Raw genomic sequence first — 27,932 nt, 5'->3', positions numbered from 1 at the left:
CGGTCGGGCCCCGCCCCGCGGCTGCCGAGCCCCGCCCTCCGCCCGCCCGCCCCTCGCGCTGTCAAGAGCGGCACGAGCGCGGGAGCCGGGGCCGCCCGCCCGCACCGAGGGCAACGGCCGCCCCCGCCCCCACCCCGAAGCGCGCGCGCCCCGGCGGCCACGCCCCCTCGCGCCCGGCGCGGGCGACCAGAAGACGAGGAGGAGGAGGAGGAAGACGAGGGCGCTCGGCCTGCCCCGCTGCCTGTCGGGGCCGGGCTCCCGGGGAGCCGCGTCCCGCCTCCGCCCCGCCTCCTCTGCCTCCGGCGTGGGGAGCCGGGCTGAGGCGGAGAGGGGCGGCCGAGGGGCTGGCGGCGGGGCTCGGTTTCCTGCTCAGTGGGCGTCAGCCGGGCCCCGACGGGCCCCGCCCCCGCCGCCGCTCGCCCGCCCTCCCCCGCACCGCCCGCCCGGCCCGCAGCTGTCACTCAAGGCGGCGGGCTGAGGCCGGCGGCGGCGGCGGGCGGAGAGAGAGGCAGCTACGCCACAACCCAGCGGCGGCCATTCGTGGAAAAATAGGCCGTCCCGCTCCTCCCAGCTCCGGCTGCGACCGGCCTTCTCCCCGCTACCCCCACCCCACCCTCCGCCTCCTCCTCCTCCTTCTCCTCCCCCCTAGAGCGGCGCCTCAGCGGGGCATTAATGCGGGATGAGCGGTATGTAACCCCCTCCCTCTCTCCCTCCTGTGCACACCCCTCCCTCCCTCCGCTCCTCCCTCCACCCTTCATCCCCCCTCTATCCCGCCCTCCCGGGTTCCCCCTTTTCATCCCCGCTTCTCCCCCTTCTTACCCCGCTCTTCGCTTGCTGCCCCTCCGCCCATCCGTGCTGCTTCCTCTCATGCCCCCTTTCTTCTCTGCCTCCCCTGCCTGCCCCTCCGACTTGCCTCCTCCGTACCTCCCTCCTCCATTCCCCCTTTCTTCGCTAACCCTCCCTCCTGTGCACATCCCTCCCTCCTTCATTCCTCTTTTCCTCCCTCTTTCCCTCCCATGCACAACCCTCCTCCTGCCCCCTAAAGCATCGACGGCCACTGAGTGGCCGTCGATGCTTTAGGGGGCAGGAGGAGGAGGAGGGTTGTGGGTGGTTTTTTCCTGCTGTCTCTGGGAGAGGAAACCAAACCTCCCCTTTCTGGGTGTTAACTCTCCAGCCCCCATGGGTTGGGTTTCAAACCACGTTTCTTAGGACTCGTTCTTTTGTAATAGCGATTTGCCCTGTTGTTTTTATGGAGAGGTAAAGGCGACAAGCTGGGAACCAAAAAGGATATGCTCGGAGGTTTTGTTACTGTATAAATGAAGGTGAATAATTAACCTGTTACACTTGATATTTTTGCAGATCAAAAGAAGGAGGAAACTATGCCCACAGAGGGAGAGAAATCTCCTGAGGCAGAGAATAACAACAATAATAATAAAAAAGGGAAAACTGGAGGCTCACAGGTAAAGCACACACACCCGAATAGGGAAGTGCCCAAACTATTAGCATTTAAAATGAAATGTTCAGCTAACAGCATTTCCTGCTCAGGGCATCTTTCTTTGAGTTGGATGAAACATGGTTTAGTGCAATAATTTTACTGCCTGGACACGTTTGGTTTTTCGTTTGTTTTTTAATTTCTTTATTGTATTTTTTAGTGATCAGCTGCTTCTTCTGTAATAGAAAGATTTTTAGTATTTTTCTTTATTTTAGGGGGTGGGGAAGACTAGATTGAGGATGCAGTTGAGGTCATGGCTGTCACATACTCGTTGATGATTGAGGGCTTTACGTTTAAAAATTATTTACAGAAATACACACTTCCTTAATCAGAGCTGTCTTATTGGTCTCTGTGCAGAAGCACTTTTTTTTTTCTGCTTCCTGTGTAAACCTTAATGCTTACTTCTGATGGTTCGTACTCATGCTCTTCTGAATCTGTTCTGTTTTCTCTCTTTACGGATAGGATTCTCAGCCTTCACCTCTCGCTTTGTTAGCAGCCACTTGCAGCAAAATAGGAACTCCTGGCGAGAATCAAGGAACTGGACAGCAGCAGATTATTATAGATCCAAATCAAGGTTTGGTGCAGCTTCAGAATCAGCCACAGCAGTTAGAATTGGTAACAACTCAGCTTGCTGGAAATGCTTGGCAGCTTGTTGCTGCTGCTCCTTCTGCTTCAAAAGAAAATAATGTTGCTCAACAAGGATCTTCTGTTGCCTCAAGTGCAGCAAGTCCCTCCAGCAGTAACAATGGAAGTGCATCTCCTTCAAAAACCAAATCGGGCAATTCTTCTGCAACAACCCCTGGACAATTCCAGGTCATTCAAGTACAAAATCCAAGCGGTAGTGTCCAATACCAAGTGATTCCACAGATTCAGACAACAGAAGGTCAACAACTTCAAATCAATCCATCTAATGCTACTGGTCTGCAAGACATACAGGGTCAAATTCAGCTTATTCCTGCAGGGAATAATCAAGCTATCCTCACAACTGCAAACAGGACAGCTTCGGGGAACGTTATTGCTCAAAACCTAGCAAATCAGACAGTTCCAGTCCAAATTAGGCCTGGTGTTTCCATACCACTACAACTGCAAACTATTCCTGGTACTCAGGCGCAAGTTGTAACGACGTTACCTATAAACATTGGTGGGGTAACGCTAGCATTGCCTGTGATAAATAATGTGGCAGCTGGAGGAGGCTCAGGTCAAGTTGGCCAGTCTACAGAGAGCGGAGTTTCCAACGGAAATCAGCTGGCTTCTACACCCGTCACTTCTGCCTCTGTCAGTACAATGCCAGAGTCTCCCTCCTCATCTTCCACCTCTACAACAACTGCCTCGACATCTCTAACTAGCAGTGACACGCTAGTAAGCTCTGCAGAAACAGGCCAATACACAAGCACAGCAGGCAGCAGTTCAGAGCAGACCACTGAAGAATCTCAGACACCTGCTACAGAATCTGAAGCCCAGAGCTCCAGTCAGCTGCAATCCAATGGACTACAGAACGTCCAGGATCAGTCAGGTTCGCTTCAGCAGGTCCAAATCGTAGGTCAGCCTATTCTGCAGCAGATCCAGATCCAGCAGCCTCAACAGCAGATTATTCAGGCCATTCCTCCACAGTCATTTCAGCTCCAGTCAGGGCAGACTATACAGACCATCCAGCAGCAGCCTTTGCAGAACGTTCAGCTGCAGGCAGTAAGTCCAACTCAGGTGCTCATCAGGGCTCCAACTTTAACACCATCAGGGCAAATCAGCTGGCAAACTGTACAGGTTCAGAATCTGCAAAGCCTTTCAAATCTTCAAGTTCAAAATGCTGGGTTACCCCAACAGCTAACCATTACCCCTGTGTCTTCAAGTGGTGGCACAACCATTGCCCAGATTGCACCAGTGGCTGTTGCTGGTACCCCCATCACTCTGAACGCTGCCCAGCTTGCTTCAGTACCTAATCTTCAAACAGTAAGTGTTGCCAACCTGGGTGCTGCGGGTGTGCAAGTTCAAGGAGTTCCTGTTACCATTACCAGTGTTGCGGGTGAGTGGTCTGACAAAGTTTCAGATTCATTTTGTTTTGTTGGGTGTTTTTACTATTGCAAGAATACTGGACAGTTTGAAATTAATACTATCTTCAGGATTTTCCGTAACGAACATCAAACCCTTAACTGTGAGGAAATACCTTATACTTATCTCTAAAATTCAGGTTTTAAAATAGCTGACGCTTCTCCTAAACATTGAGTTGGGACAATTTAAATGGAACTTTGTATTGGATAACTATCCTTAAACGATCCTGTTCTCCATCTTAGTAAAGATTTGTAAGCTGTGGGAGTGAACATGAAACTTTACTGTTAGAGCTTTGATAGGTTTAAAAAAATAACAAAAAGCATTTTCCAACCAAGCCGTAATCCCATTCTTTGCTTGGGGGATATAGGGTGAGAAGAGTGACAGTATGTGAACTGGGATATCTTGGCATGGCATGTGTTTGTGTGGAACTATTTGTTGCATTCTGGACTAGCTTCTAAAGTTGTTTCCTTAAAAGTTTGAGCTCTGCAAAGAGATGGAGTGGAATAAGGTATGCTTATGCACAGCATAGCTTCTGTGACTTTTTTTTTTTTAAAAAAAATACAATACTGGTAACTGTACCCCAGTACTTGTTGATGAACTTTTGATATGTATTATGAAATGCCTGTTTGGTTATGCTGGTCTAATAGTTGGGAAAGGAGCTATTAAAAGGTCTAGGACAGATAACAGAGCTTAGTTCTAAAGCAAATTCTGAGCAAGATCTCTGCAACGACCTGCAAGGGCAACTATATGTAAAATTTGCAGACTTTTAACCTTTCAGGTTAAACTTGATTTAGGGGTTCTCTCTGTCAGTCTGATAACTGCTTACATGAGCTTGGTTTTATTTCATACAAGTAAAAGTCTTCTCTTGTAGTAGTTACAATAGACTCTTGTCTTAACAGCAACCTGACTATAGACACAGTGTTTTAGGATAAAACTGTAAGAAAAAACCCTCGTGTTTACCTACTGTCCAGTCTCCATAAACAAGTGTTAGTATCATATTGACTCTTAATTGGTTGTGGGTTTTTTGATAATCCTGTGCTAAATGAAAAATGTTTAACTGGGCAAAGGATTGTTCCCTTTAATTGAAACATTACTGAGGATGCTAAGCATAGTTTGGTAATAAGAAATATGCCATTAGGAGAATTCCCTCTGCTGTGGTACGCTTTGGCACTTGATGGCAGGTTGAAATACTAAGAGCTGGGTTGCACTAAACCTGGCGTACTTAAGGAGCGTTACAGAAATCTTAATCTGGGTAATAAGAATTAAAATCTTGACCTTGTGTTTAGCTGTAATGGTTCAAAAGTTTCTGTTAGCCGGAGCTGACCAGCTGCTACATCTTGCAGTCCAATTTGCCTTGGACAAATTTTTTTCTTTATGAGAAGGTGGTGGTTGACTATTGTAGACAGAAGTCCCTACTTCAATAAGGGACTTCATAGGAAGCATGCTTTGAGAACAGCCTGGATTTGTGGGTGCAGGAAGAAACTTTTCTGCATGCAGTTCTATTGGTTTTTTTCCTTCTTACTAATGGTGTACAACTCTTCAGTACGCACTAGTAGATATTAGAACAAGAGATTCTGAATATAATTTTGCTCAGGTATCTTGACTGCACCTCTGCTTGCAGGTGATGTCTTTTGGAAAATGAAGGGATTGATATTTGTAACTGAGGATGAAAGAAGGGGAATGAGTCACAAGTATGGTCCTAGTGAAGCCAAGCCTTAGTCATACAGGATTCGTATGTTAACTAATAAGTTTTGTGACCATTGAATTCCCCTCCACCTTTTGCCCCCTCCCATGGCTGTTTCCATAGCACTTTTAATTTGATGCTAGCAGCAGTTAATCCTCATATAAAGTGACCATTTCTTCATATAAAAGGTACTATTTCTGTTCCCCAAGGCTTGAGGTTATGGAGAAAGAACAATCTTTCAGAACGTGAGAGATTAGTTGTTATTTCCTTCTCTTGTTTATCTCTACTTCTTTCCTATGAAACTTCCTGATGCTACACTCTGGGAATGGGAGACATGGTAGCATGGAAAGGAGAACGAGGAGCTTGATGTGCAGTTCTTCATGCTATATTAAGTATTCAAGGAAAGAATGGTTATTAAATAGAAGATTACAAACATGGCAAAATCTAAAGTTTGCTTGCCACTTATAAGAAATAAGCTGTCTTGATCAGGGCTACTAACTTCCTCAGATTTGCTGTTTTTTATTTGAAATGTTTTTTGCTATTATTGTTACAGGAAACCTTTTGAAAAAATAAACCACTTGATTACCTCAACGTCTGCAGACTGATATTTCCATTCTTTTTCTGCAGTACCTGAGCTTGTCAGTGTGAACTCTTTTGTACATTAATTGAATTATCCAGAAGTGGATCATTAGCTAGAAATGAGGAGTGGAAGTAGCTGTTAGAAATGAGCCATATGGAGGATGTGCAGAAAGTGTCAGGGAAGAGACTGAGGGAAGGACTCATCCCCTTGCATTGATTCAGGTGCTCTGACTTTGTTAGGGGAAAAAAAACCCTGAAGTTCCTTTGTCTTTAAAGCAAACCCAGATGATCAAGGCAGCTGAGTTTCAGGGAGGGGAACCCCACAGAAATCACAGTAAGTAGTTGTCTGAAATAACTGTTCTTTTATTTGTGTTGTAGTTCTGTTCCATGAACATTGGTTTTCCTAGTTATTTCTACAATGGGGTAATTTCAGGTATCTTTTTCTTAGCTTTTCATATTACTAAATTAATTAGTAAAGCAATAAAATTTGAAATAACTGCAAATAACAAAAATTCTTAGCTTAAAATTGTTCTGGAAATAAGCTATAGAACTAGTTTGAGAGGGTTTTTTTGGTTTTTTTTTTGAATGAATTACAAATTTCAAAAGAGACAGTTTTCACATTGGGAAGAAAAAATATTAAAATCTGCAAGTAAATACTATATTTTGGTCTGCTTTTTGTAAATGTTGTTACTCAAAGTCTCTGGTCCCAAGGTGTGTAGGCTCTACTGTAAACCAAGCAAGATGAGTAAGTGCGTTTAGATTTTGTTGTTCTTGTCTTTTTCAGTAAAAATTCAACCGTTGTTCTTGTAAGTGTGGTAGTTTGGGTTGTATGTTGTGTGTGGGCAAAAAGCAGGGCAAACCAAGAGAAGTTCTCCCGTCCTTTCACTTTCTGGCTTGAGGGAGAACTCTTATTTATGATGTAGAGGAAAATAATTTTTTTCCTGGTAGAGTGACTAAGCACTGACAGATTGCTCGGAGAGGTTGTGGACTGTCCATCTTTGGAGATATTCAAAAGCTGTCTGGACATGGTTCTGGACAACTTGCTGTAGGTAGGCCTGCTTGAGCAGGGTGGCTGGACCAGATGACCTCCAGAGAACCCTTCCAGTCTACGTTATTCTGTGAAGTTTTGTTGAGATGTGCAGAGTGTTAGTCAAAGGAGTAATTAGATGTATAGAAGAAAGCTGGATGAGAAATAGAACCTAAGTATCTGAGCCTTAAAAACAGATTCTTTAAACAATTATTTAATTAAGTACTAATCAAACAATCAATGGACTTCATAAAAGCAACTGTGTTTATTTCAGCATGCAGGGATCTACAAATACCTGCCTTGCTATGAGATCAGTACCTGTCACGGCCTTTAAGCAGCCTAGTTCTGTACAAAGGAAACTGCCGTTCTTCAGTGCTGTGTGAATTGTTGTTGGTTTATACACGATTCTGGGTGGAATGACATGGCCTTTAATGTTGATAGGTGGTGACTTCTTGAATTTAGCCCCTGTGAGCTTCGGGACAAGCAGGTACTAGTTCCTTTGCCTTTTTTTGAGGCTTCTGCTGTGATAGCTGTAGATGCGAGTTCAAAGGATTCCTGTCCCGCATCCCCTTCTTAAAAGAACATATCCTTTGCCGCCTTGAAGCTTATTTTCAGGCACTATTTATCTGGATGTGTTAATTGACAATGTAAGTGACTATGTGGGAGGAACTTATTTTAGTACTAGATGCTTCTAAGAAAAATATGTACTTCATAAAACCATTTCCTTTTGGTGGGCTAAGTTGTTTTTTGTAACTCGGCACACTGGAGTTTGTTTTAGGAATAGCACAAAATGTGGACATTTGTGGATGCTGAAGAATATGGGGTGAGATAAAACAGACCAGTTAAACTGTAAGAAAATGCTGAGTATTAATGGCTTCTCTGTAGAATTTTGCATTCTGCATGTAGGGTTTCTTTCACTGGAGCCTTCAGAAGAGGTCACAAGCTTTTTCTGAACTTGTTAATTGTTTTTGCTGACAGTGGGAATCTAATGGTAGTTGTGGAGATGATGTCTTTTCAGAATAACTTCCTGTTTCTTGGGGGGGGGGGGGAAAGTAATAGATCAGACTTGTGTCTAGCTTAATTATTTATCTTGAAGAGATTTTGATACATGATGATGAAGGTGCTTGTTCTATACCAAAGTGTATGAGACACTTTTGTTTTAAAAATAGTGGAAAATATTACTTGTGTGGTTAGTCCAAGCTTTGTTAGTTGCTTTAGCCAAAAGTCACCAGATTCCATCATTTTGCAACTCAACTCCAAGCCATTTTGTTTAAGATGAGGAGTGGCATGGTCTGAATTATGGGGCATTTGGGGTTCATCCACCAAAATAACCAGGGTGTGCTGTGTACTCTAAACCAGTTACTAATGACAATTAAGTTCAATATCAAGTGTTCCTATTGGGGCACTTTACTACAGCATATGAAACAGAAGGGTAAGGTTCATGATGTTTTTAATGTGAGTCACTAAGGCACTTTTCTCTTTGAGTAGCTACTTTCCTTGCACTGTTCTTTGTAGTTATGCACTTTGAGGTAGTTGTACCTCAGGCCTCCCATTTTCTTGTGCCTTTTCTTATTTGTCTCCATCCAGCTTCAGCCATTCTTCAAGGCTTTCTCTTCCCTTTCTTTCTTTCGTAACTCTTCTTGTGTGACAGTCGCTAGTTTTATGACTTACTGTTCAAAGGCTGAGGACGTTGTTTAGATATTACTGTCATTCTGGTTCAAACTTTGCAGAGGAGTTTGAAACATTCTACCAAATTCTTCAAACAGAAATAACATTATACATAAGATTTGATGCATGTAACTCAGGAATAGGAAAAGAGGAAATATTACACCCCTTTTTAGAAAGAGTAAAAAGGAGGAGCCTGGGAGCTACCAACCAGGCAGCCTCACCTCTCTGCCTGGTAAGATCATGAAACAGATCCTCCTGGAAGCTATGTTTGAGGCATGTGGGTGACAAAGATGTTTAGAGACAGCGAGCATGGCTTTACAAAAGGCAAATTGTGCTGACCAATCTGGCTGCCTTCTGTGATGGTGTTGGTAGGTAAGGGAAGAGCAGTTGATTATCATCTAGCATGACTTACACAAGGCCTTTGACACGGCCCCACAAGATAGCCTTTGAGAGATACGGGTTGTATGGATTAGCTGCTTGATGGGTAAGGAATTGGCTGGATTGGCCACAAAGAGTTGCCATCAATGGCTCAGTTTCCAAATGGAGAATCGGTGATGTTCCTCAGGGACCATTGTTCAGTGGCAGAGGAGTTGGAACGACATGATATTTAAAGGTCCTGTCTGACCCAAACCATTCTGTGCTTCTATGAATGTAAGAATCAAAGGTGTTTCTGACCCTGTCTGATGCTGACTGCAGGTGATGCATGCAAGAATAATCTGCTCAGATACTCTCCCACTATTCAGTGATCTGCACCTCAGATCTTCCTGAGCCAGAAGTGGGATTTTTTAAAAAAAATATATTTAATGATCCTCGATTAATTTATCTTCTGTGAATTTGTCTTTTTTGAGTCTGAGTAATTTTTTTACATGTTCAATACAAGTCTGCAATAAATAGTCTTAATTGTTATGTAAGATACATTTTTATTTAATGTTCTCAAACTCCTGTATTGTGAAAAATTAAAAGTTTGATTCACCTTTATACCACTCAGTCTTCTATTATCTCTATCACATATGCTTGTTATCAAGGGAGGGGAAAGTGTTTAGTCTGAAGTCCTAGAATATTACACTTTACGTTGTTGAACTGTAGAAAATGCATTTTCATGACATGTAACCTGTGGGTCTCACTGCTTGCGTTAATGTGCTTTATGTATGAGCAGAACTCGGTAAGTTGTGTAGCAAAGTAAGGAGGGATGTCTGTAAGTGGTAACAAGCTGAAAAGGGTTTAAAATAGCCATGGTATATGCAAGCAAACTGGCAAATATAAATACCAAGGGTGGAAGTCAAAGGAGCTGAAGAGTGGTGGTTGCATGATCTTTCTTTTTTGAATAACATCCAGTGTTTCCCTGGATGTTCATTGGCAAGCAAGCTGCAGCAAACATCTTGAAAGAAGGAAGCTGCAAGCTATGGAATCTGCAGTAAAAAGATAAGTACAAAGAAATGAGCTATTTTCCACAAAAAAAACCCCAAACAAACAAAAAAAAAAACCAACCAAAAAACCAACCAGAAAAAAAAAAATGCAGAGTCTGTCTTAGTTTTTCACTTCATAGTGTGTTGCTTGGCATTCTGATGGTGTAGTTGGGAGGAGTATAGAAATTGAGCATGCTTTTTCCAAAGTCATGAAAGGTCACTTACAACTGTTCTCAGGTTGCCTTGAGCTGAGAATTGTTGTAGAACCACAGTGTTCTAAATACTGTAAGATTGGCATCCTTCTCAAATGCTTCAGAGTAATTATGGGAGAAGCATTTAGTCTTCTAATGACAAAATTGCTTTGGTTGTGGGATTTTCTTAAACTGAAATGCCAAAATAGTGGCAGAAACAGTTCAACAACAAACTATGCTGGTAAAAACAAACGTTGGCCTTTGTGATGGTAGCTTAACAAAAAAATATCAATATACTATTCCTGAAATTGGTGCATAAGGCATGTGCAATCTACCTGTTCAGCTAATTTGCCTATGGAGAACAACCTGGTAACAATGACTCGCTAGCAAGGCATGACTTCATCATTGCCTGTAGATAAAGTAGGAAGGGGGAAACATTTTGAGTACCAACTTTGCTCGTGATTGCCAGGTGAAATAGGTTTCTAATGAGCTGTTTCTATGCTATTAACTTCAAGAATTAAATGCAATTTCTTTAGTCTTCAAAGAGTGTTAATAAAACTATTTCCCTATTAGAGTATGTGGTCTTATAAAAATGTTTCATCAATACAGGTGCACTCTCAGAGAATATCTGGTTTTGCTCTCCCCTCTCTGGTTGCCTATTATCAGAAATCAGAGCATATAGAGCAGGAAATGAATTGGCTGAATTTTCTTGTTCAGAATGTGTCAAGGAAACTAACCAAGTGATACTAACAGGCTGATGAAGATGTGAAATATTTTTATTTTAAGGGTGGTTAGATCCACACTAAGCCAACCTTTTTGTTCTTCCATTACCACCCAGAGTGAGGACTCTGCAAGAACCATAATCTAAATCTGATTTCAATAGCTTCCTCAGTGTACCTTAAATTATGGAGTACTAAGCTTCATATGATTTTGGTACCGGTAGGTAAGATGGATCAATTATTACTGTGTTAGTATATTAAAAATGTTTAATGGCAATTATGATTTTTGAAAAATATAACTATATATGGAATGGAATGTCATGTTCTAAGGGGAATGTTAATTTAAAGTATCAACTGTAGTTACTGAAAAATAACTACACTTTTCAATGGTCTGTGATTTTAATGGATAATTAATAAGAGTTGTTTTTTTTATATGCTGTAGCATAGTGGCTTTGGAAGTAGTAAGGACTGAGTAATGAAATGTAATTTAGTATTTTGCTCTTGTCATAAACTTTCACCAAAACAATAGCTCTGGATATCTGTAGTCTCTTGAGAATTGTAGTGTCTCAGCACATCCTAGGTTAATTTGGGGTATAGTTGTATGGTTACATGGATTTCTGTATGCATCCATTCTTAAGAATGGAGTTTCCAGTGATGTTTAATACTACTGATAGTGGATACCAGTCATGCACCTTGATTGGCTGGTCATTGGTAAACCATGTTATCCCAGCGTGCATACTTAGTATCATTGTGTTTTGAAGAGAAAATGATCAGTTAATATCCTTCTGCCAAAAAACCTGCCTTGTTTTAACCTACATGTTAGGTGCAAGTCTTGACTTTCCTTAAATATGGAGTAGTTTCAAGTGATGATGTGTCTGCTTTTCCCTTAAGCAAGATGCTGCAGTTTAAGAAAACGTGGGTATTTATTGTCTTTTTTTCGTTGGTCAGCAGGAGGTAACTGATGAAAACCTTGAGCTCTTCCGTTCATTCTGAATCAACAAGATTGATTAAGCTTATGTTTTTATAGGGATAACAATGTTACGGAAGAAGATGGCAAACTTCGAAGGGATCCTGGAGATCTTTGCATCTTAGATCTTTGCATCACCCTTCTTTTGTGTTTCTGTAATATGTAGCTGCTTTGGTCCTTGCACAGCGAAGGCTGTAACAAAGTTACAGTTTTTGCATCTTTAATAAACAAATTAATCTTTTGTTGGTTAGCCTATTTGCCCATAGTTGGTTATAAAACCAAGGTTTGTGTCTCATGTTTACTCTTATTGTAAAAGGTCTTTAAGGATGCTTTACGAATCTTGTTTTTCTGATAATTTTTAATAATGTTGTCAGTGTTTGGTGTTTTTTTTTTTTATTCTGAGTAGATTTTCAACTGGTGTACAACTTTACCTGGTTTTAAAGTTGGCTATCTTTCTGTTGAAAGGATTTTCCATGTATGTACCTGTTAACTAATCCCTCCTGTGCAGAGGTGTATTTACTGTTATCTTGATCAATATGAAGATAGTTTCATATAGCCAAAATGTTTACTTCAAGAGCATTCATAAACCTTCTGCTCAAGTGTCAAATACGTAAGCTAGCTAAACTTACATAGTAAAAAACAAACAAAAAACCAAAAACCAACAAAACACAAAACCCCACCCCTACTGCCAAAAAACCAAATAAAGGATTGGAAACTTAGCTTGCATTTTTTCATGTCAGCCTCCTTCTGTCCTTTCAACGTTAGGCTATTACTATTTCCATGTTAATATACAGAAAATGAAGTAAGATGCTAAAAAAACCCAATTCCTGAGACCAGTGGGTTTGTGTCTATATGGCAGAAGTGTGTAACACAGGCATTTCTTTGGGACTGTTTTTTTTCCTTTGTTTTTAATTTTGTTACAGTTAGTCAGGTATTGAGCTCCTGTAGTCAGACTGTGGAGACTAATAGTCAACAAGTTTCTTTCTAGCCCTATCTCTCTCAGAGTTAAGGGGAAGAGTTGGAAAAAGAACTGGGCCATGTCCTGTTGTGCCTGTAAGCTGTAGGGTAACCTGAGAGTTGGGGTGAGGTGATGGGGTAGTAGGAGATGTTCCATGAAAGTAACTTTGAAAACCTCAATTTCTTAGATCCACTACTAGTGTACGTCTAGTGCATCTGACATTCTACAGCACAGCTGGTACTTGGGTTTTCAGTCATTTGCTTGCTCTAAGGTTCAGTATTAGGGAACTACTTGTGTTCATCTGCAGAGAAGTATTCTTGAACACTCATCCTAAATAGACTTTTCTTTTTGACTGTTTTCTTTTGGGTTTTTTTTTTTTCAATGGTGATGAAAATCAGGGGGTTTTGGAAGGATCTTTTGCCTTAGCAGCAGTATAACAAGTCACTTTTCTGATTCCATCTCCTTCTTTAGTATACCTAATAAATTGACCATATTTTCTTTCCATCTGAAGTCACAGCATCCAGATCGATCAGAGGTATTGCCTTGCTTTGACTGAAACCTCTATTTTGTTGTGCAAGACTACATTGTTGTTTCTATGTAGGTCTTTGTATTGTATTTGTGGTAGCTCTTTTCTGTGTTTAATAGAGTAATAAAAAGAAAACTAGCTTTCAGTTTAATGGAAGATACCAACAGCTGGGAAAAGCCCTTTTCTGTCTCAACCTGAAGTTATTTCAACACTTTATCCTAAAGCACTTAGGTAAAACTTTACAGTCATGAAGCTTTGGGCATTGTGTTTTGTCTTTGCATTGCCAGTAAGATTCTTCCACAAAAGGAGATAATTTCAGGTTTTTTAAGGTGTTTAAAACCCTTAAACTTGCTTTTTACTTTCCTTAAATCTCCTGCTTTTAAGTCGTATTTTGCACAGAAGGTAAGCTTAATTATGATGCTGTTCACTGATTCTTGAACACACTAAGATATTTGATATAGGAAAATTTTGGAGGAGAGGATAAGTACTCACAAATCTTGTACAAGTCAGCAACAGACAAAAGATAGAAACTTGCTGCCAAGCCCCTGTACAAGGTAGAAAAGACAGATATCTAGTTGATGCTGCAGTTCGCACTGGAAGCTTTCTGCTTGTAGTAGCATCTGGACGCAGTGATGTGCTGTGATGACCCAAATTTCTTGTAGTAGTTGGGTGAATCCAAGTTCCTCACTCTACTCCAAACTGATCTGTACAGACTGTGTGGGTCCCTTTCATCAGTTCTTCTACAGTTTCAGTTCTGGGAATTTTTTCCTCTGCACATAGTGTTTCTTCCTAAGTCTTTATAAACCACTGCTTCAGGGTAGAAGAGAGAGCAGAATTGTCTGCGTGCCATATATGTAGCACTGAATTGCATAGTCTTCATAATATACTTATCTATATATATACAAACATATATAAATTAGAAACCTCTTTTCCCCCATTGCCTTGCATTAGTAAGTTGTTGAATGGGGGAGTTGCTGCATCAGCTCTGGTGTTTGTAGAGCTCTGGGACTCTGCGGACTGTCATTAACATTACTTAGTTGTTCTGTAGTAATATACATGGAATTATGAATGTCAGTTGCAACCTTGTGTTTCACTTTTAGAGTTTGCAGTTGAACAATTTTATTATTTTTTTTTCCTCTCAACGTTAGCTGCTCTGGCTTTAGGTACAAGTGCAATTTGCACTTGCATTTCTCAGATTTTTCAGTAAGGTGCACACAACTGAGAGAACTTCTGTCATTACTGCTGTCATCTTTTTGGCTGCTGAACGCCGGTTACACAACAGCAACAGGAAATCTAAACAAATTATTCTGGGGAACTAAGTACCAGAAAGTTAGTGTCCTTTTCTTAGTCTTAAATTTCTCATCCTTCAAAGATCCACGTTTATAACCATGATTTCTGTGGATCATTACAGTTAAATCTTTTTCTTCCCTTTCTGCCCTGTTTGCCTCAGAGTAGTTTTTCATGCTTGCTACTTCAGGTGAATGAGAATAGGGATGCAGGTGCAATAAGTACTGAAAGGAAACTTGTTTTGGCTTATGATGGGTGGCCAAGCCTAATAACCTAAATGTTTGCCCTACTTTCTATAGGAAAGTAGCTTTCTTTAATAATTCAGGTGGTGTTATAGGAGTTATTGTTTTGCAAATTAGCTTTGAAGCCTGTCATAGTTTAACCCTAGCTAGTAATTAAGTACCATGAAGCCATTTGCTCACTCCCCCCTCACCGAGAGGGATGGGGAGGAGAGCTGGAAAGGAATGTAAAACTCAAGGGTTGAGATAAGAACAACTTAATAATTGAAATAGAATAACAACGAAAGAACAATAATAACGATGATAATAACAGTTACAATGAAAAGGGCAAGGAAAAGAATAAATTCCAGAGGGAAAGGAAGAAAGGAACACAGGGCACACAATGCAACTGCTCACCGCCTGCCAGCAGATGCCCAGCCCCTCCCTGAGCAACAATCTGCCCACCCTGGCCATCCCTCCAGGTATATACACCTGGGCATGACATCCCATGGTATGGAATACCTCTTTGGCTAGTTCGGGTCAACTGCCTTGGCTGTGTCCCCTCCCAGTTCCTTGCGCCCCTCCAGCCTTTTTGCTAACAAGGCGTGAGGAACTGAAAAGTCTCACATCAAAGCCAAAACAGAGCACCGCACTAGCTCCTTCAGAAGATAATTAAGTCCATCCCCACTGAAAACAGGACAAAGCCTAAAACTGATTGAAATACATATGTGTGTAGTTATTTGGCTTCATAGTAATTACTTAAAATTGTCGTGTTTTCTTGCATGAATGTGCTAATAGACTCATGTGTATACAAGTTGTAACTGCTAAGATGCAGTTTTACTGCAAAATTGCAAAGCTGAGTAAGTGATGCTGAAAAAGAAAGGATGTGCAATCCCTTAGCTTGATAATCCTGTATCTTGTGGTAATAAGTAATGCATTTACTTAACTGCTTAAATGGAAAAAAATAGTGACTGAAATGATGCAGGTTCTTCTGTTTGAAAAGCTTTGGAAGTTTCTGTGATGTTAGTCTCAGTTACGTTCAGTCATAGTCATATATGCAATATTGCAATGAGTGAGAGTCTTATTACACATGATTTGCAAAATAAGTACCAGGTTGCCTTGTTCTTTGCATGTTGTCCTGTGGTCAGATAAATGGGTACTATGCAAAAGAAGGACAGAACTTGGACCTGAGAGAAAATGAAATTAAATGGAGTAGTTGGGTATCAGTGTTGCTCTGTGCACCTAAATTTTGCTGTAACTTAACATTATGACCCAACAGCATGCACAATGAAGTTCGGTCATACACAAGTTCAGTGATGATTTTGTTAATCAAGAATGTTTCCCAGTTTCAGGAAATTACTATTAAAGAAATAATGGAAACTAGAGAAAAACTTTGTGTCTTCTAAAAGCAAGTGTAAATGTGCTGTGACTGCTTTGACAACTCATATAGAATAGCATAAATGAACTGAAGTGTGACTGCGCCCTCCTGAAATGATTTGTTTAGAACGCTTTCTGAAATGTGTGTTGAAACATGAGAGCTCTTGTTACTGAAAGGTTTGAATGGTGAAGTGTAGTGATATCAGGTCTTGTGGTTTGGAGGCGATGTCAAGTGATCTCATGATTGTAGCAGAATTTCTGGAAGTCTTTAAATGGTGTTTTAATGCCCCTAGTAAGAAGTCATGTGGATTATTTTTAATAGGTCTTTTTTCTCCATCTAGAAAGTGTCGGGTCATTCTTTTCCTGTATGGATAACCTCTCAGTCACCTGTTTTTAGAATAAGCAGGGTTTGTTTCAAATAAAAAGCTGATTTATATCTAGAACATCCCTATTGAAAAACTGTCATTTTTATAAACTTTTTTTAAGCTGCCCTGATTTAATTTTGTAGGCTGCTGACAAACTCATATCAACAGTTATTTGTTCTCGTATCTTTTCTTCAGTAAACTTGATTTAAGAAAATATGAAATTCCTTTATCTTCCTTTAATATGTATAAATGATGTAAAAGTTAAAACCCTTAGTGATCCGTAGTGGATTCTACTACATAATTTAAAAAAAATTAAAATCCCATACAAGTCAAGACCATAGAAGGCTCACTTTAAGTTTTAGACTAGGGCATGTTCTGTCAGGTTTTTTTTGTGAAAAATTTCTTATTTTTCTTCAAGAGAAATTATTTTCTTAACTAGTCTAAAATGCATTCATGATACTCTCAAAGGACAAGAGTAAAGAATTTTATGTTTAACAACTTTAAAATGAGAATAGATGCATTTCTTGTTGTCCTGGATGCTACTAGTGTGCTAGCTTGCTGGGATGCTCTTCCAGGAGTTCCAAACAAAAACTAAGTCCAGAAATTACATTACTGAACTTGCCAGTGTTTTCTGATAACTATGTAAATCTCTGGCAGAGATTATTTATCAGATATGTGTGCTTCTTTCAGTTAGTCTTTCCTCAAAAAGTAGAGATTTGCTTATTTAATATTGTGGCCTAGGTCTTTAAATAAGGGTATTTTGTGGTATTTTGAGAGTTTTGGAACCTTCATTTCTGAATTTAGGAAGTGGAATCCAAGGGAAGGGAGTTTAAAATAGCAACTCTGTGAGATTAAAGACATCAAAATTCACATTAGAAAATGTAATAACTTTGTTAATGCTATCTAAAGAGCAGTCATTTAATTACTGTTTACTGAAACCATATCGATAATGCAATTAAATGCATTTGTTTTATGCAATTAAAGTTGCCCAAGCAACTTTACTATTGGCATTTTCTCTTTTGTGTGTTTATTGTCACCTTTAAAGTTATTGTGAAGAATTTCTACTCAGATGTATCATACTGTATCGTGTTTAATGAATAGATTAAGGTGGTAGCTCACTGGTGTGTGCCCTATATCCTATACTGAGAGGTATGCATGGCCCTCGTGGCGGGGAGGGAGAGTTTGGAGCAGATAAAGTATGTGTCAACAGTGGTACTTGATATTCTGAAGAAGTGTCAGAAGACCCTTGAGTGGTTGGTTATCTCATGACTTAGAGGCTGCAAGTTGGTTTCTATTGCATCAGCACAATGTATCAGATTCTCAGAAATGCTGAAAAGGTTTCCCCATAAATGTGGAATAGTCAGGTCCAGCAAGATTTGTGTGCTGGACGTTCATCACTGTGGTGCTAGTCAGAGTGAAAACAAGGAGTCATCCACCTCAGGGTTCGAGTTCCTCAATTCACATCTTCCTTGGTCTGGCATCCTGGGGGGAAGTTGCATTGAAACTTTAATATCAATTCAAGAAACTCGGAGAGAAAGGGAAAACTGAGAGGAAATTATGCTCTTCAGGTGTGTTCTCTGCAGTAGGTGTGGCTGTAATATCTGTTACATCTTTAATTTTTGCAGTGACCACTTGTAGACTCGTCATTTATAGTGCTGCTCTGTGAATTCAGAGTTACATCTTGGGTATGTTTAATGAACAGATTTTGTGCTCTGCAAAAGACTACGAGCTGACCAAGTTCTTCCTGTTATTTATTTACCTTTGGCTAACCAAAACCTGCAGCTGGTTCTCAACACAAGTGCTCACATTATCATGTTATGATGAGCATTAGATATAACAAAAATGATCAGTCTTTTTGACTGCAACTATTCATAGCACTTGGCCAGCACTTCAGCAGCTTAACTGCCTCACAAGGAATTGCCCCTGGACTGACAATTTCTTTGGAAGTTTGTGTCCTCTTCTGCCACTGTTAGACCCAAGTACTAAATGTTACTATTTGTGTTTATACCACAATGCTCTCCTTACCCTATCATATTCTCCATCAAGGATTCTCATAAGCACTTTTCTTTCCCATAAGTATATAGGAAATAAATTTATTTCCAGTACGTTGCTATTGCAAAAAGAAAGACTTTGTTCTGTCCTAGACATACTGAGACTTCGCACTCATGATTAAGCCTGTCATTCTTTTTCTATGGTTCCTCTGCTGCGAATACCAAACTTTTTTGTTTTCTTTTATTTTATTATCTATCTGCCCACAGCAAGTGGGATTCAAACATTGTCTCTTCTGGGTTTGTCCTTGCTCTTTTCAGTGAACCGAAAGTACTCAGCATCTGTCAATATTTGTGGCCTGCCTAAGAAAACAAGGAATTCATGTTTATTCATATCTAGGCAGATCAGGTGCAAGTTCCAGATGGAAGCCAAGAGAGATAACTGAGAAAATTTGGTTAGCGCTTCTGGTGAAAATAGCCTGATACTGACCCTAAGCACAAGAGAGACTTATTCTGTTTCCCGTAGCCAACAGTGGCCTGTTAGATGACAGTCAGGTCACTTTGGGAGATTCTCAGTATGTCATGTTCTTTAGTCCTAACCTATCTGCATGTACATGGTGGTGTTAAGTGGTGTGTGTTAGGTTTCATCTATGGCTGTTATCATGATGTTACACAAGATAGCCTGTCCAAGCATATATATCTCTTCAGCTATTGTGAATGAAGTAGCCATGGTCCTGTGCTGTGTTGTATATGAACTCACTTGGTGTCTAGGCAGTTTAGACTTCAGAGAGAGTGTTCTCAATCTTATCCCCATTGATGATGTCTGTTACAGATGCCCGAGAAGTAAGTTAGAGTATCAATTAGAATCTCTCTGAATTGTGTTACCTCCAAAGGATTTCTAAGTTTTAAATTAATACTTCAATACTGAGGACTTACAAATCTTAAAATATTATAGTTTATTCTAAGGAATTTTGGTCAGTCACTACGCTTTCTCAATAAGTAGGTAATATTTCCTCTTATTTCCCATTTGTATGAAGGCACTGAATTTTTGAAAATGGCAGCATCTAATGATGTTTTGTCCCATTCTTGTTACTGCGGAACTGGCCTTCAGTGTTGTCAGAGCATGGCTGGAAGTCAGATCTCTGTGTCAGATTTCATTTGTCACGTTATTTTCTTAGACCATATAGTACTACATTTTAAACCAAATATAATATGACCCTACTGCTTAAGAAACTACACTTCTTACCTATAATAGCATAGTCTTTATTTTGCTTTAATATTAAGACAGTAATCCTGATTTCCTTTGATCAAGAAAGCCAATGAGATCAATGTACTTATGTAGTGAAACTGAATTCTTAATTTATCAAGTCAATCTTAGAATTCTATTTGATTCAGTCAAGCTGCTTTTCCAGTATTCTTGAAAACATACTCCCTTCTGCAAAACAAAATGATTGAATATCTCAAGTTGGAAGGCACCCATAAGGATCACTGCATCCAGCTCCCTGCTCCTCACAGAACAACCTAAAACTAAATCAGATGACTAAGCGCGTTGTACCAGATACTTCTTGAGATCTTGACAGGCTTGGTGTCATGACCGCTTCTCTGGGGAGCCTGTTCCAGTGACTGACCCCCCTGTCAGTGAAAAATCTTTTCTTAATATCCAACCTGAACTTCCCCTGATGCAGCTTCATTCCATTTCCTTGTGTCCTTTCACTGGTCACCAGAGAGAGAACATCAGCACCTCCCCCTCCACTGCCCACCTTGAGGAAGTTGTAGACTGTGATGAGGTCACTCCTCAGCCTTGTCTTCTCCAAGAAGAACAAACCAAGTGACCTCAGCTGCTCCTCGTAAGTCTTGCCCTCGGGGCCTTTCACAATCTTGGTTGCCCTCCTCTGGACACACTCTAATCATTTGATGTCCGTCTTCTGTTGAGGCGACCAGAACTGCACACAGTGTTTGAGGTGGGGCTGCACCAGTGCAGTGTAGAGTAGGACAGTCACCTCCCGCGACCACCTGGCTATGCCGTGCTGGATGCACCCCAGGACGTGGTTGGCCTTTTGGCTGCCAGGGCACACTGTTGGCTCATACTGAACTTGCCATCAACCCAGGCCCCAGACCTCTTTGCACAGAGCTGCTCTCCAGCCTCTTATCCCCTCCCCCACCTCCTCCCCCCCCACAGTTTGTGTGTATAACCATGATTGCCCATCCCAGGTAGAGAATCCTGCAAAACAACAACAACAACAAAGCCCTGGTATGCTAGCTTGGTCAAGTTTAATCCTACAACATTCCTTTTCCTTTGTGGCTCAATGTTGATTCAGGACAGATTGTAGGAGAAGAGGCAATTCTGTGTGTGCCATAAAGCAACTTCTAAAATTAGGTAATTTTTATTTTCTGAATGTAGATATGTTTTCAAAGGTTATTAGAGGGACATTAATTGGCAATAGATTTAACAATATTTCTGTCTTAAGATTTTCGTTTAATGGTTTCTCATTTATTTCGTGTTTAATGGTTTATTTATTTCAGCTTTTGAGAAAAATAAAACGCTCGTTAAACTAGTTCACATTTCTTAGTATCAGTAATTTGCAGTCTTGTACTGTTCTAATAACAAATGACATTAAACAGCACTATCTTAAGCTAGCAGGTAAGTACTCTGTTAGTGCTTCAGGAAAAAGGCCGGATTTATAACTTGTTTTGTGGCTTTTCCTAACTTTAGATGGATTTTTCTTCTATAAAACATGTCAAGTTTATTTCTGCATTCCACTTGTTGAAATGACAAATGAAAGGTACAAACACTTTCTTATTTTACAGGTCAGCAGCAAGGACAGGATGGAATGAAAGTACAACAAGCCACAATAGCTCCTGTTACTGTAGCAGTAGGTGGCATTGCTAATGCAGCAATTGGTGCTGTTAGTCCTGATCAGATCACACAAGTGCAGCTGCAGCAAGCTCAGCAGGCTTCTGACCAGGAAGTGCAGCCTGGCAAGAGACTGAGAAGAGTTGCCTGCTCGTGTCCTAATTGCAGAGAGGGAGAAGGAAGGTAAATGTAAATTTTACCAGTATGTATTTGGGCACCTTATCACCACTTGCCTCATTTGGGCATGAGATTTTCTTATATTGCCTACATTTTTAATGATTCTATTAAAAAGTATGTTTGTGTATTTCTTTTTAGACAGAGGATTATAATTGCCTCTGTTAGCATGAAATATATTTTCTAATACCTAGCAAAAAAACCTGTTTAAATTTGATCTTTTTAGAGGCAGCAATGAGCCAGGAAAAAAGAAGCAACATATCTGCCATATTGAAGGATGTGGAAAAGTTTATGGCAAGACATCTCATCTTCGAGCACACCTGCGCTGGCATACTGGTGAAAGACCATTTGTATGCAACTGGATTTTTTGTGGCAAGCGATTTACAAGGAGTGATGAGTTACAAAGACATCGAAGAACCCACACAGGTTGGTCAGCCCTCTCTGTATGCATAGTACAGCAAGTCTGAATCATAGTGGCCATGGTTACACACTGATGTCAAAGTTCTCACTTATTAGGATCTCTGAAAACTACTTTTAAACCTAAATAAATTAATTTTGAGAGAGAGGAAGTGGTAGATGTCAGTTTTGATCAATTCAAACTGTGAAATCAAATAAATCAGATCTGTTCAAACTGTTCTTCTGTACCTATGCTAGAAAAAGATGACTTTCTTCACAGATAGGTGATGCGCAGTAGCTAGTGTCTGATCAAAATTTGACAAATTTAGATCAGGCATGCAGAATTGGCCGTGGACCAGGGTCATCATTTCCTCACTTGGACTAGCTCAATCCTTAAGAAACTTACTGACCTCGTCCGTACATCTGAGTTTGTGTTCTCATGAAGTTTCATAAAGTTTCAAGTGAGAACTGATAAAGCAAGTTCTCTTAACTGTTCATATTGGAAAGATGGACCTCTTAGAAACCAAAAATTTTATCAGCCTTCATATTTTTAGCCCCCAGAAGGTGTCTACCTGTCATTCCTCCCCTCCCAACTTTACAGCATCAGCAGAGAGCACTTGAAGCATAAGTGCTAATTACATTTGTATGTAATGTATGCATGTAATGTAATGTATACATTAGTAGGCTGAATTTCTATTTTGACATAGATTTCATGCATCCTCATGGAACTTTGGGATTCATGTTTCCAAATTCCCTTCTCATCACTGTAATCTAAATAGCAGTTTTGCTATACTTTTGTTATCAAGTCGTTCTTTCAGGGCTTTTACCTCTCCTTCTCTGCCAGGTTTTTGGAAGTCTATGAAAATTCTCTGGTGACCTGAAATTCAAACATCTCGCCAGATAATCATAGCATAGCAAATATTTGTTGCAAATATTTCAGTAGTGAAGCGTAGATTGCAAAAAGCCTATGACTAAACTGATCACACCTGGAGATTAGACAGGTAGAGAAGAAAATATATTATTTTAACGAGACTTCATATGTTGAATAGAAAAGGGTCAGATTCAAATGATTAAGCAGTGTTCAGTGCTCTCCTTCAGTAACATTTTGGTTTTGTTCTTCTTTTAAAAAAGGTGAAAAGAGATTTGAATGCCCAGAATGTTCTAAAAGGTTTATGCGAAGTGACCATCTCTCAAAACACGTCAAGACTCATCAGAACAAGAAGGGTGGTGGAACAGCCCTAGCTATTGTTACCTCAGGAGAACTGGACTCTTCAGTTACTGAGGTTCTTGGTTCTCCAAGAATTGTCACTGTTGCTGCCATTTCTCAAGATTCAAACCCAGCAACCCCTAATGTTTCAACAAACATGGAAGAATTCTGAAAGGATCATTTCTATGGACGCCTAGTGCTGCACTTAAGTTTACATACCTTTCAGGATATGGGAGTGGGCTGGTAAAGTGGATTACAGAGCAGGAAATCATGTTTTCAGTCATGACTTCTGTAAGTGTTCCAGGTTGGAGGGTCAGCATGGGAAGTGTACACCGGTGCAACAAGACAAAAATTTCAAAAATACAAACAGCGCAAATTGATGTACTAGATAAACAGATGGGGGAATATTATTTCCATACTGTACTTTTTTAGTTATATGTCTGTATATCATGTAATGATTTTAAATGAACTTTCCCCTGCTATTTTAGCATTGTATGTTAACGTGTTTATAAAATCAAGATAATATCAATGTAAAACAGGGTGGACCTTGACTAGGATTAATATCATTTGATGAAGGTACTTTGTTTTTAAAATAAATTTGTTATATTTTCATGAGAGCATCCTTTTCCCATAAGGCATAGCAAAACTAATACAGATTGAACAATAGTGGAAATATTTTAGGTTTTTGCTCAGTCCGTAGAACACATCAGTTGATTTTGGCCGTCTTTTCTCAAGTTTTGGAATTACTCAAATAGCAGCTGGATGATGCATGCTGCAAAGTGGTTCTGAGGTGGACCTCAGATTAATTTTGACCACTACATTATAGTAGTGTGTATAAATGACAATCAGTGAGTTCTAATTCCTCTCTTTGTTTGGAGAGCTAAGGTTATGTAGAATAGTGTATACAGTAGGAAAGACAAAGCATAGAAAGATATTAATGTAAGATTTTACAAAAGTAATGGTATCTTTATGTAGGATGAAAAATTAATATGGCAATTTTTGTGTCAATTTTTGGAATTTCATTTCATTATATTTTAAAACATCTGTGGTCCATTTCTAACTCATAGGTAACATGAATGATAAAACCTCGATTTTAAATATTTAAATGTTTTTTTTAATTTAAATGTTTTTAAATTTTGCTAGAATTCATGGAAATTAATCAGACAATTGAGTGTTGTAGCTCATTCTCCAGTATCTTCTCTCTGTAAATACTAGTTTATTATATTGTGGTTGATGTGCTGGGTTCTTTATGCTTTGACTTAATAGCCAAAGAAAAGAATTAATTATCACATTTTAACCAAAAAAAAATACTTAAAGTAAATGTTTTCTCTCTTTTCCCCTAAATATTACTGTCTTTATTTTCTCTTCAAAGTTAATATGTGGGCTGGTAATAAATATCTGTTACCTATCAAATTGTACATTGAGCCTCCAACCACAAAGCAGACTGGGGAAAGAGGAATTTAGTTATCTTTTTACCACACAATTTTTGACTTCAAAGCTTGATTACATTCTCAGATGTGCCAGTTTGATAGGAATATAGAGGAAATGAAAAACAACAAAAACAAACTGCATTTTCTATGTGACAACTCCAGTATGTACAAGGAGGAAAGATGGCCAAATATTTCATACTCAGGATTTTTAATTACTTCCCATAGACATAAATGTAACCTTTTACACATGCAGTCATTTGGTAATAATTCTCATGACCAGTTTTTTAAAAGATTTCTATACCAAAATATTTTTGATGTAACTAAAGGAAGTACAGTGCAAAAAGGATAAGTTGGTTTTTTTTTCCCTGCAAATCACAAAAGGAAGAATGTGTTTGGTAGCTGTTGGTTTGAGAGACATAACAGCTACCTTGTGCATTCCCTCACAAAACATATACTTCTCATCTGAATACTTTATCAATCTTGTGGTGTTTTCTGTATTTTTGAAGCAAGAGAAATACCAATCATTGTTTACACTGTGTACACTTTAGGCCAGCCCTTTGTAGCAAAATACTAAGCTGAAGGTATTTTATACTTTCAGTTTACATAAAAAGCTTTGAGATTAAAGAAAAACAATTTTACACTGTGGTTAAAAATTTCAAGTTTCTTAAAGCTTTTGTAGACTTGTAACAGAGTCTTTAAATTTTAGTTGGGTTTTGTACATTATTTTGTATATTTTATTTAAAGTACTCTTAACTGATGTATCTGGATTTAAAACATCAGAATCAATTAGATGTTACATTTAATACAGATGAACATTAGGTAGTATTAACTGTTAATTTTATTATATAGGAAATGAAACGTCAAATATATATTTTATCATTATGCTTCACAATCAGTGCTATAAATTCTTCTAAAGAAGAAGTTTCCTAATATTAATATCATGTTTCCTAGAAGTTAACAATTTTTGTAAACTGAAGTTACGAGCATTCTGCACAGCCATTTCATATATAATTTTTTCATGCATACTTATGTATGCAGATAGGAAACAAGTCATTTTTAATCTGCAATGAATCCCTATTATAGATGTATCAAAATCTAAATCTGGTTGGCTTCATAGCATCTCAAGTACATTAACTTGTGTTAGCAGGTGCACATTTTACCGCTGGAATTAGAAACATTTTGACAGTCTGTTCTGCATACCATTCTGAATCCACTTTTCTGTCTTAAAAGGATCGTAAATTTCAATGTCCTTTATTTGACTCAGTGGGATATAGCTGTTGTAAGTAATAGGGCACAGATGTGCAGTAGTATCTTGTTTAATGGCATTTCACTGTTCATTCCCTTTGCCACCATTAAAATTTTTGCTTTATTGTAATTATCAGTGCAAAGTGTATTTACCATGGTAGAACTCCAGTGTTAGAATAGTTTTTTTCTTACAATATACTTTCTTTGGTTAGGTTTGTGTATGTGTTGCCGATTACATTAGAAATTGGTGTTAAGTCATTATTTATCACATTCTTTCACGAGAGCAGTAATAAAAGTGTGTAATCTAGGAGAAAAAGTTAATTTGTCAAAGTTAAGTAAGCATGATGTTTAGGTCCTATTTTTCAATTTTATAACTGTTTTATTGCAACAATATTTGTATTTAAGTCTTCATTTTAATGCCTTGTGGTGTTTTTTTATGCATGTCACTGAATTGTCATCCTGCAAGAATTGATGTGCAGCATAGGGTATTAAATCTACATAATGATTTTGAAACAGAAAAATAGTTGATGGTAAAAATGTAAATGTTTTGCAAAAATTCCTTATAAAAAAAGTTTTGTAGTAATATTTCACTTGTAAATTTTTCTAAAAAAAAAAAAAAAAAAAGAAAAGGAAAAAAATGAGAGTAACATTTCCCCACATCTAGAATTTAGAAATTAATTCTGCCAGCAAAGCCTGTAAGGCATTAATTTGACACTTTTACAATGCTGATTTGTATAATTTTTTGGTGGGTTTGGAACTAAAATCATGTACAAGTTGTTGCCTGCAATAACATTTTGCAAGTAACCTATTAAAATTCCCTTGAGTTTAAAAGGTTTCTTCATTTAATTACTTTCAATATAAAGCAGCAATAAATTATGTTTGGGTGATAATCTGTTTATCAAGAAGAACACTAGAAAGCAAATGCTTCTCAATGGGGAAAGGTTGGCAGCAGCTTCTGGATTTGTGTAATTAAGACCTGTACTTGCTGGTCAGCGTTTCCCAACTGGCAGACTCCCAGCAGGGAATTAAACCAGCAGATTCTAGCTCAGCATGAATTCTGTGGGGTTTGTTCAGCTCTTGCAAATGGAAGTTAATGGTTATTCCTGAACGTACCAAAGGAAGAACTTTTCTAAGGTAAGGAGTATGTACACACACACGTGCGCACACAGAAAAATAATTAATAATAATAAAAGAAAGATAATTCCGTTTGAGAGTGAGAGAAATGAAGTGGCACGATTGTGTTGCAGACAGGGAATGAATAAAACAAACAGAAATTTGAAAGTACTGACTTCAACTCGTAGAAAATACATTGAGCTTTTCTTAGTGAAATGTTAACAGGTTCCTGCGTTGTGTTATATTAAAATAACTGATGGTATATTACATTGCTAATTATAATGCTATACTACTTTTTTTCTTAATAATTTCTATGGTAAGCCTTGCCATACTTTTGCAGTGAACAAGCAGTAGTATTTCACAAACGAAGAAATAAATGTAGAATCACGTATCGTTTAGGTTGGGAAGACCCTTAAGATCCTTGAGTCCAGCTGTTCACCTAGCACTGCCAGGTCCACCATTAAACCATGTCCTCAAGTGCCACATCTACACTGAAGAAGACCACTTGCTTGTTCCATCTTCCAAAAGAAGATTGAATTTTAAAAGTTGGCTTCTAGCCTTGTACTGCAAGACAGAATAATCTTTCTTCTTTCCTAATGGAGACCTAAAATCAATTATCTTTATTGTATGTTTGATTAAATACCTGTTTAATTTTGTCTCATTAACCTCTATTTGAATGCAATGATTCTAATGTCATACAAACTTAAGCTGAATGATGTCATAATTCAAAGTAACTGTATCTGGCCAACTAATACATCTGTTGGCCAATCCTTCAGTATTGTGGCACTGGCATTTTTATTGTTAATAAATACATGGGGTTTTGAAGCAGTTTCTAGGTTATTGTTAAGAGTAGTCTTCCACTTAACACAGCCATCATTGTACAGTATCAGAAAACGTAACAAAATCTAAGGATGTTAAGGATGAATATACATGTTGCATTTTACCCTTTCAGTCCTTTAAATGTGATTATTCTACTCTGTGAAGCAAAGTGTAATACCGAATTGACTCATTTCTT

At 39.0% G+C, this 27,932-nt stretch overlaps 1 protein-coding gene across 2 annotated transcripts; it reads left to right on the top strand.

The window, feature by feature from the left end:
- Window positions 1-75: 75 nt before the first annotated feature.
- On the top strand, window positions 76-27,222 carry SP4 (Sp4 transcription factor). Of its 2 annotated transcripts, none has more exons than XM_005435951.3 (6): window positions 76-686; window positions 1,360-1,460; window positions 1,955-3,512; window positions 21,307-21,535; window positions 21,753-21,952; window positions 23,054-27,222. In XM_005435951.3, exons 1-6 carry the CDS (start codon window positions 680-682, stop codon window positions 23,299-23,301), a joined length of 2,343 nt encoding a protein of 780 aa, XP_005436008.2. In that variant the 5' UTR covers window positions 76-679; the 3' UTR covers window positions 23,302-27,222. The 2 variants fall into 2 exon arrangements, with proteins under 2 accessions (XP_005436008.2, XP_027656528.1); XM_027800727.2 differs by lacking the exon at window positions 76-686 and adding an exon at window positions 1,133-1,257.
- Window positions 27,223-27,932: the final 710 nt, after the last annotated feature.

The sequence above is a fragment of the Falco cherrug genome, chromosome 4 (genome assembly GCF_023634085.1).
Source record: "Falco cherrug isolate bFalChe1 chromosome 4, bFalChe1.pri, whole genome shotgun sequence".
NCBI lineage: Eukaryota > Metazoa > Chordata > Aves > Falconiformes > Falconidae > Falco > Falco cherrug.
This window is presented reverse-complemented; position numbering and strand designations above follow the sequence as displayed.

Excerpts from the sequence above, each read along its gene's own strand:
- SP4 (XM_005435951.3), top strand. Across the intron at positions 1,461-1,954 it reads GGAAAACTGGAGGCTCACAG|GATTCTCAGCCTTCACCTCT; the intron begins GTAAAGCACACA and ends CTTTACGGATAG. Across the intron at positions 21,536-21,752 it reads TGCAGAGAGGGAGAAGGAAG|AGGCAGCAATGAGCCAGGAA; the intron begins GTAAATGTAAAT and ends TGATCTTTTTAG.